The sequence below is a fragment of the Oncorhynchus gorbuscha genome, linkage group LG14 (assembly GCF_021184085.1).
Source record: "Oncorhynchus gorbuscha isolate QuinsamMale2020 ecotype Even-year linkage group LG14, OgorEven_v1.0, whole genome shotgun sequence".
NCBI lineage: Eukaryota > Metazoa > Chordata > Actinopteri > Salmoniformes > Salmonidae > Oncorhynchus > Oncorhynchus gorbuscha.
Window position 1 is genome coordinate 53,296,334 of NC_060186.1, and position 10,229 is coordinate 53,306,562.

Consider the following 10,229-nt stretch of genomic DNA (forward strand, 5'->3'; position numbering starts at 1 on the left):
TGAAAGGGTAAGCAAGTATCCTCAATCATGTTATTATTCACCTCAGTTTTTCCTCCCTCTAGTTTTTAACATGTTGCAAAACCACATGTTCTTAGTCATTGTCCATACCGATAAATAGGCAGTAACATTAGTTAACATATACACAAGAAACCTATCATTTTGAAAGACACCATTCAATGTTTATGTTCATGTTACCACAAATGTGCTTTAAAACATTTTGAATTCTGAAGAAACTAAAAATGCTTAGCATATGTGTCTAGACCGACATGGTTCTTTTAAGAGTTTTAAATAGTGTCTTATATTGTAAAAATGGTCATGGGACTTATGGCCAGTGTCTCAAATTCTGGTGATATTGCAGAGTGTGGTTGGATTTGTGAAATACGTTTTGAGTTAAGGGAGAAATCAGAGAGCTGTTTCAGCCTGGTCTGCCTCAGACAATTTATGACCTAATAGGGCGGGTCAGTGAGGGAGTCAAATAGGAGCGGCGTGTGTTACTCACACACAATCTCTCTTAATTAAGAGATCACATTATAGAATGTAACTTTTATTTTCAATAATTACACTTGTCTCAAAGGAACTCCTTATTCTTTGTCTCGGCAGGTGACGTGCGCCTCACGCCAGAGGACTACACCAGAGCTCAGAAGTACTGTAAGTACGCCGGCAGCGCCCTGCAGTACGAAGACGTGGGCACGGCGGTGCAGAATCTGCAGAAGGCCCTGAAGTTGCTTACCACTGGCAAAGAATGAGACCCATTGTCCCCCGGCGCCACTGTATTACTACATCGCTGATCTGGCCCAGAAGAACTGAGACCATTACCCTATAATCTACAGCAACCCCAGCTGTATCCGTCTGAAGAAAGCAATTCTGTCCCAACATAACGTAAACAACAATGACATCTGTGTCTCCATATTGGACTCCTGCTGTGGAGCTTCCATCATGGCTGTCCATAACTAGTGAGTTGCTCACTAAATACTTCCCGAGCCTGTATGTTAAAACGGTGTATTTATCCCCTGCTAATATACTCCTTATATTAGTTTTCACGAACAACCTATTCACTGTGGTTTGATAACACTTTTGTATGCATGCACGTTTTGGGAACGTGCTCATGTTGCAGTTCAAAAAATACCACATTTCTCGTCAATTTTACGTACAGTAAAGTATCCCAATGCTTCAGTAGACAGTAGATATAATCCCCTATTTTCAGGCGACATTGATCTGCTCTTTTACTGTGTTTTCAATACAGTATCTATTTGCCTTGTTTTCTCGGGTGAAAGGACTGTCGTTTCTGCATCAACACAATTTAAATAAAATGTGTAAATTGATTGATGGTTGGTGACCTGTTTGTATATACTGATACTGTCTGCTTTAGTAAACAAAACTGAGGAGGACTTTTGTTCAACAAGAAGGGGACATATACGGTTAGTTTCCTGGACATAAGTTGAGCCTAGTCCTAGTCTAAAAAGCTATTTTAATGGAGATTAGCCATTGTGCATTCTTTTTAGTCTAGGACTAGGCTTAATCTGTGTCCAGGAAACCGCCCCATAGAGAAGTATTGTCACTTTAGTAGAAAGCCCTTCCCTTCAGGAAACTTGGACTTTTGGATGCTCTTATCTTTGACTGAGCAGTAGATTGGTCTATCCTCAAATATGCAGAAGTTTATTGAGTGAATATTGTGTTTATAATATTTCTAAATTGTTCATTTCATGTATCGATGTGTACTTAAACGAAGGACTCATTTTCCCGTTTTATTAAAACACATCAATTAAAGTATTTAGGTTATTGTTCATCATTTCATACATTTCCATAGTGATGTTGAACTGGGAAATATTGAAGCATGCCAGTGCTCCACACCGTAGAGACCGCAACAGTCTGTTGATGGGTTATTTGAATAGATTTATCCAGAACACAACATCCCTCTCGACTGCTGTCTCCACTTGAAATGTATTTAACTCATTTGCTCTGTTTATGTAGCCAAGCTTTGAAGATGACCTTCTCTTCTCCCTTTTTAGTGTTCGTTTGATAACAGTAATTGAACTGTAATGTACAGCCATTAGCGATTATTAAAATGTGCTGAAACTCTAAGAGCAGATAATTGAGTGAACCTCACTGTGGAATGTTCACTCTGAAGGCTCAACATATTAAATAAATGTGTAAATCAATGAGATGAAAGGAGTGAACAATTTCATTTAGAACATTTGTAATCTCACCAGGGAGTCTCCTGCTGCATTACAAGGGGCATTGAAATGAAATGCTGGAAATTAAACTTTTAATGAACTGCATGATCCCTGACTGACATTTTTGAGTCCTACATTTGGAAAATACCACACTGATACCTTCCAGCACATTTTTGATCATTAAGTCAATCAGGTTACACTCCATTAAAATATGAATGAGACAGGAGAGGTACCATGAATACCAAGTCCCTTGAGTGTCCTTAGGCTTCTACTAATTCAGGTAATAAACAATTAGTCATCTGGGGTCATGTTTAGGTTTGCTCAACCTGTTCAATGTGATTACTATGCCTAGTTTCTTGATGTCATCACGCTCATTGTTTTACTTCATTGCCTGCATGTTGCCTTAAGAGTTATACAAAGGGCATTGGCCCTTTATCTCTCGACTGGCTGAGCTATCACCAGCAGCATCTGTATTTGCCTGAGTCCCTTCCTTCCTTGTTGATGGGCATGGTGTTGATGCAAATGAAAATCAGGTGGATTCCTTCTACGTATTTTTTCTAGCTGTAGTTGATGGGGGAGAAAAGTCACACGTCAATTGAAATCGGTAATTCTCTCTCTGTGACCGTGAACAACTGCACCTTAACTCTGTGCACCATGTCCAGTCAGCCAATGAGTGGCTTGAGGCATGGTAAGTATTGGAGGTCATGGGGACAAGATGCAGACATGTATTGCTTTCCACAGTTATTTTGCAACATTTCAATTTATATTGTTGTTATGGTTAGTATACCACCCATACACACAATGTAAACACTGCTCACATGACATCAATACTGGCCCTATTTAGCTCACTTGACAGTACTGTGGGAACATCAGCTGGGTTTGATCATCCCTTTGTTGTGATTCATTATGTACTGGTAGGAGAACAGCTACTTCCTTGGCTTTTGGAATAGTTTAAAGCCTCCCCGCCATTATAAAACAGCTGTGTCCCCAGCTGTATAGGTCATTCACAACTGGAAATGGAATCACTTTTGCCAGGCTATTGTCCATCATTTAGGGAACCATATCTGAAAGTTAGTTTATAGCTGTATTGTCACGCCATAAAACTGTCAATGTTCTATTCTATTTTGGGATGTTTTGGAAGATGGGATAAAGTGCTTCCCATAGTTTCATTCACAGATTTGTCATGTCTAATTATCTTAATAGAACCCCCCAACCCAATTAAGGAGCTACAATAAACTCAATAGTTTGATCAACAATAGAATACATATCATTTTGTATTTTGGCTGTGGTTAAACCTCAACTACACAAAATTGATGGCTTTGGAGAACGAAAATATGAAAAAGTGTATGAGGCATGCATTTTGTATGATTCTGTACTTGAGTCCAGGGCACTCCATTTAGTATGATATATTATGTTTCATATGGTAGGTATTCATTTGTGGATGTCCTTCCATTTTGTACGCTATGTTACAAATTACAATTCGTATGATATATTACGAATTTGCAAAACATATATGTTATGAATTCTACTTTGTTGTGACTAACGTTAGCTAGGGTAGGGGTTAGGTCAAGGGTTTGCTAAAACGGTTAAGGTTAGAGTTACGGGAAGGGTTAGCTAACATGCTAAGTAGTTGCAAAGTAGCTCAAAAGTAATAACTAGTTGAAAAGTTGCTAGTTAGCTAAAATGATAAAGTTGTCCGTGATCAAATTTGGATAGCTAGATGTTCACGTAATACAGACACCCACTCAACCATCCTCCTTTCATGTTTGCCTTTAGTAACCTGTCTTATGTAACCAAACATAACATATCGTACTCATTTGAGTGTCCTAGATGTATGTTTACTATGTTACAGCTAGTCTATGAGACCAGGCTGAATTCAAATATCCAACCCTGTTAAGTTATCTCAAAGGAAGATCATTCTAAACTCCCATTGAAAGCAAATTGCTTGGATCATTCATGGCCTACACACTAAATTCCACTATGCAGGAACTTGTTTCAGTCCTGTCCTCCCTCAGTTCAATAGATTCCATAAAAGATGCACTATGCAGAAATCACTCTGCAATTTCATGGTTGCTAAAATTCGAATAGTTCATTTCAGTTTATGTGGCAAAACAAGCAAGTATAGTGTAGATAATCATTGTCCCATCTAAACCGCGGTGAAATATATTTTCCCTAACCAACAATATTGATTTTCAGCTGTTTGAAGCTGGTATAAAGTAATACTGGCAAAAACTTAAGAACGGGAAGCATAGAAATAACGCACATAGAATGCTACTTAGACTTGCTTTCAATGAGAATGACAGATCTATAACACAACTTTGGGGGTTTGGGGTTCTGATGGTGTTAGACAGTTGAACTAAGCTCATTAAGCATTTATAAGATATTCTTCAAAACATTGGGAACATGCTATTTCCATGACATCGACTGACCAGCTGAATCCTTGTGAAAGCTATGATCCCTTATCGATGTCACCTGTTAAATCCACTTCAATCGGTGTAGATGAAGGGGAGGAGACAGGTTAAAGAATGATGTTTAAGCCTTATGACATTTGAAACATGTATTGTGTATGTGTACCAATCCGAGAGAAAATGGGCAAGACAAAATATGTAAGTGCCTTTGAACGGTATATGGTAGTAGGTGCCAGGTTCACCGGTTTGAGTGTGTCAAGAATGGCAAAGCTGCTGTGTTTTTCACGCTCAACAGTTTCCCGTGTGATTCAAGAATGGTCCACCACTATTCTTGATACCATCCAATTTGACACAACTGTGGGAAGCATTGGAGTCAACATGGGCCAGCATCCCAGTGGAATGCTTTGGACACCTTGTAGAGTCCATGCCCGGACGAATTGAGGCTGTTATGAGGGCAAAAAGGGTTGCAACTCAATATGGACTACTCAGTGTATAATGAATTTTAAAGTTTAAAAAAATATGTAGCAATCGCAAATTACCCCTTTAAAGAATGTTTACGTTCATTGTGGCATGGCCTACTGTCAGTACATGCTTGTAAGCGTCACAGACACAGAATAAAACAATTATCATGGGACCTAATTATGTGGAATCTGTGAATGTCCAATTTGTCCATTTTCACAGTGTGGTGGAGAAGCAACTGCTGTAGAATTCTGGATGGGTTTGTAGAATTTTGAGCACATTTTCTTAACCCCTGGGACTTGCCTGCCTGGCTTTAGTTGAGGGTGGGGCGCCAGAGGGAGAGAGAACGTCCTCTAGCTGTGTGCAAGGACACGGCCCTGAACGGTAAAACAGCTTTACTGCTGTTTCCAGCATCTTGCGGGACGAGGAAAAGGTTCATCAATCGATTTGAGTTTCGACTTTGGGATAAGTGCGTGTTTAGCGTTTATACACTGAATTGTGATTGCCTGAATTAAGTTTTCAAACGTCGGCGTGTCACGAATTTGAAGAAGTTTCCAAAAGTTTTCCAAAACTGCAAACTCCAGTCGGACGACAGGAGAGGAGATAATATGATTCTTCAAGGAGACCAGCTCCCTCTCCAATAAGATAATGTAAGTTATTTAAAAATGTAAAAAAGATTGCTCATGGCGTTATTGTCAATGCTGGACTTTTTCATTGTCTTAGAGATTGTTCTGAGTGTGACCAGAGGATAACTTCATGGATGTTACATTGTTACACTTTGTGTTTATTTGCTATTAATTAGCCCATTGACTCTAAGTGGTCATAATGTTTTCAAAACACAGTCAACATCTTGTTCTGTATAGTTAACCCATTTGACTGCTAATGTAACGCCGCTGGCCATATTGCTATAGGGTTTTCATAAATTCATGTTCAATAGCACTCAAGACATGGTCAATTATTACATGCTAAATGCAAACTGCATGATGATGACACAAAGTCAACTCAACTACTTTAGAGGAAGTGAAAGTAGCTTACATTATAGAGAACAGCCTTTCACTAACATTGATTTTTCTGCCTAGCTCTACTGAACACACTACTGACCTTACTGAACAATAAAATGAGTGGAATTCGGATTATTTCCTCATCTCTCTGTATGCTGTATTGATGTATGCCACGTTTTAAAAATATATATAATTTCTACCAGATTTTTGTATCTTCATAAAGACGATACATTGACATGTGTTCTCTTCTGAAGTGTAATCAGCATGTGAGAAATTGCTGTTGAATGAGTGTTCTTATAATGTTCTTCGCTGGTGTTACACAACCCTAGAATGTGTTCCAAAAGGTGATGTAAACTGAACGATTACAGACTGAACTCACAGCTTCCAGCTAGTTCCACCAGGTCCTCAATGTGGGACTTCTCTGACAGGACAGCGAATATTAAGAGATGTGAAATGAAGTCATAGAGAATCTGTTGAAAAGAAGATGAATAGCCTCTACCTGCCCCAGGTGGCTGATGTCAGTCACTCTAAAGAACTGGGGGATTTAATTAAAAATCAAAGTCTTAATCTGATGGCTCTCATATCCTGAGACCAACAGCTCAGTGATGACACTATACCATTATAAGGCATCCTCAAAGGAGAGCTCTGTGAAGGGTGAGAAAGACAGTCCTTTAGCTATCGTCATGAATGTGTCTGGAGATGGTTCATGACTCTTGTCCAACCAGTCTTCTCTACTATAAGTACACCCTAAACATGTATTCCTACTAGTTTGGATATTGATAATACCGTCTTCATCTATGTTACTACTGCCCATTTTTTATTATGAGGGCCTGGCATCAATCCACCCTAGCCATCAGATGAATCAGTCTGTATGTGTTCTCCATGGGACCCAAAGCACTGACCTCTCTCTGCTTGTTTTGCATTCATATTTACATATTTTGAGAGAAACAACTGTCAACAAAGAACACTTTTTCTCTAATGTCAGGAATTGCATGAATTAATGTAATAAGCAATTAATTGAGTCTTGTTCTCTAGGCCTAATGCTATAAAATATGTGTAAAGATGTAATTCACTTCCTTATTTTTTTCTTCTACATTTGAAAGGCTACTGTCTACTCGACTGTTTAGGCTACTAAATAAAAAAAGGGGGATTGTTAGAAATGTCAACTTTATTTCAGAGGTTTCCTTCCTTTGTACAACACAATCACAACCAATCATTTCCAATAGCCATATTAGTTACTTATTTGAATAGTCAAAGTAACAATGGATGACTTTAGAATTATGAGAAAGTATATTCGTGGCTTTTTTTTGTGTGAAATTTGTATAGTCTACTTTGCCATATTTGTACTGTTTATACTGAGTCTGTTCAGAAAGAATATTGACTGTCCTTTGAGATAAGGTCGTGGGGTTATAAGGTCGTGGAGTTATAAGGTCGTGGAGTCGTAAACATGCCAGTTCTTCACTACTGAGTATTGTTTTCTGAATGACTATAAGAAAGGATTTTCCTTCCTTCTCTTGATGAGATCACCTCTCTTGATCTTTGTTTCCTGGTAGCCATGATGAACGTGATGAGGTAAAATACTGTTGTCTGAATAAAATATGACCAGGGATCATGGCCTTTGTGTGGTTGGCCTATATATAAACTCCATATCACTTCTCTCGGTGCTCCTTCTGCTTGCGAGGAAGTTGAATTGCGATACTCATCATCTTGTCTAAGTGAGTTCCCTGGCAGGGCTTTGAGTTAGGACGCAGTGAACTTGGGAGGGCACACAGTGAACAAAACAACAGTGGGTCAAGTTTAGTGGATTTTGTGAATATAACAATGTTATTTAAAGTCCTTAATTGAAGCAAGGGAGAGGGTTTGGTATTTTTCCATACTCTGATCCTGTCGCTGCGAAGATGCTCTGAGTCACCAGGATCACATTGATGTCAGTAAATTACTATCCCGTGACTACAGTGATTGCATCTCTTCAGGAATCATTCAATGGGTGATACCTACTACCTACTGAGAAAATGCAACATAGAAAGACTCACAGAAGCTTTGAAATGTTATTTTTAATCTTCCTCCAGCACCACCCAGAGCTCAGGCAACACCTAGAGTACCGGTGAACACCCAGGTCCAGGAATGGCTGAAGAATTGAAACATTTGCCTAGAACTAACACTACAGATAGCAATACTGGGTGATTTGAAAAGCCATAGTCAATAAATCAATAATATAATCATTATTTTAGCAAAAATGTTTATTTTTCATTTACAATCTGTAGAAGCTATGAGAATAGGAAGGTTCAATTATTTTGTGAAGCATCACTGACAGTTGAAAAATATATGGCAAATAGAAATCCGAAATGGATGTTGAGAGACAGATGGGAGGGGTTGAATGGAGCTGAAAAGGGTGGGACTAATAACAAGATAAACAATGTAAAACATACGGGATCTGTAAAATGTATATAGGTTCAGAACTTCTGTGAAATAGCATAGTTACAAGTAGAACTGGATGGACATCAGAAATAGAGGAAGGACTAAGAACAAACAAGAGAGAACTATTGTAAAGTAGACTGTGTCTGTAGAATGTGTATAAGATGTATGGATTGAAGGTAGAAGCAGAAGTGTTTATTAGTTTACTTCAATTGGGGGATCGGCGGTAGGGTTTGCGGGGAATACTAATAAAGGTATATTCTTTTTAAAAGTATGTATGTCTATATATGTACAGTATGTGTGTGTATATATATGCATGCGTGTATGGATATAGATATTTACCCCAAAAATATGGGGGATTGGAAATGACTAATATTCTTTCCGCAATATTAAGCTGATCCACCCTATAGGGGGAAAAACAAACAAACAAAAAAACCACCTAGAGTAATTGGTATCAATTAAGCCCAGACCAGACGTGGCTATTAGCTAATGAAAGTAGTGTTTGGTAAAGCGGAAAAGCAGTCCGTCCAGATAGAGTCTCGCTCAGTGTAGTGGATGTTAACAGAGGAGGCCCTTTCCCCTCCAAGATTGAGGAGGCGAACAGGGCCTCTTGGCAGATGCTCCATCCTGTCCATTATAGTTTAGGCCCACAGCAGCTCAACCATATGAGTAGCTAATAGTCGCTAACCCAGCTCTGTGAAATGACTTGGGTTTGGAGTATACTGTAATTTGACTGAGAGGTTTGTTTGTGTGGCCTTGAGTTGATTGGGAGAACGTTAGAAAACGAGGTGACACAGAAATGTTCAAATGACTCAGATTCCGATTCAGATGGGGGTCATGGGTCACGTGTGAATTCAGAGAGACATTACACCTAGAAACCAAATAGAAACATCCTCACATGACAAGAGGTTGATTTTGTAGTATCTCTGTAGTAAGCCCACATCGGTGTACAGTATCTGGACAGCAGAGACCCAGCAATACAATGTGTTAAGAAGAATGGATTGACTGACTCTGCTTGCTATTTGTCTCTTCTCTGTTCCCATCACATTGCATTGTTCATTCTGTATTCTTGCTGTGAACCTGGTTTAGGTTTGTACTGTTTGCTTGTTTTGTTTGTGATTGATCGAATTCACTTGCGCATATGTTAGATAAGATTAGAGTGAATTTATGCTGACTGACTTGTGTATACATTTTTATATATCGATGGTGAACTCCTCTCAGACAATGTGGACGTTTCCTATGTAATTGTTTCGTTTATCTATTACCTTTTAAAGACACGGCTTTTATCCATCAACTGAATGATATGCCTGGAATGTAAAGTCTACAGGCAAGAGGGTTGTATATACTGTATGTACCCAGAGATCAAAACAGCCACATTGGTTATTATGGGCATGGCTAATGACAGTAATTGGTGTATTTTCCTTTCGTTATTATAATGCCATTTTCATGTGAAATTCAAACAAGGAGCATTGAATGAACCACCACACTGATGCAGTCTGTCGGATACTTACCACTGGTGCTGTCTAACTCTGGAAGTCATTACAACTGACATGGGATAATTATTTAGCATTATATAACAAAACTGCATCTGCTTCGCTGTGGTCCCTCGTTGTGCGGAAAAATATGGTTCCATACCACAGATACATAATTCAAATGTTGAAAGTGGACTCCAATTGCAGACCCATCAGTATGAATAAAGATACTGTAAGTGTCTGTGTATTTATGTCATTTGTGTTACTGCATGTGTATGACTATAAGACGATAACCAGCAT

At 38.8% G+C, this 10,229-nt stretch overlaps 2 protein-coding genes across 16 annotated transcripts in view; both read left to right on the top strand.

Moving 5' to 3' along the window:
* Positions 1–2,279, top strand: part of LOC123995101 (vacuolar protein sorting-associated protein VTA1 homolog) — a 45,105-nt gene extending 42,826 nt beyond the window's left edge. For both annotated transcript variants that reach the window (XM_046298419.1, XM_046298420.1), the window contains exon 8: positions 601–2,279. In XM_046298419.1, the coding sequence (XP_046154375.1) occupies positions 601–746 (146 nt within the window). In that variant the 3' untranslated portion in view covers positions 747–2,279. The remainder of the gene's footprint in view (positions 1–600) is intronic.
* A 3,077-nt stretch (positions 2,280–5,356) lies between these two features.
* LOC123995103 (adhesion G-protein coupled receptor G6-like) overlaps positions 5,357–10,229 on the top strand; it is a 70,927-nt gene continuing 66,054 nt past the window's right edge. For 7 of the 14 annotated variants that reach the window (XM_046298421.1, XM_046298427.1, XM_046298424.1 and 4 more), the window contains exon 1: positions 5,358–5,691. In XM_046298421.1, the coding sequence (XP_046154377.1) occupies positions 5,690–5,691 (2 nt within the window). In that variant the 5' untranslated portion in view covers positions 5,358–5,689. Of the gene's footprint in view, positions 5,692–10,229 lie in introns of all 14 variants that reach the window. The other 7 variants (XM_046298432.1, XM_046298434.1, XM_046298433.1 and 4 more) reach the window with 4 other exon arrangements.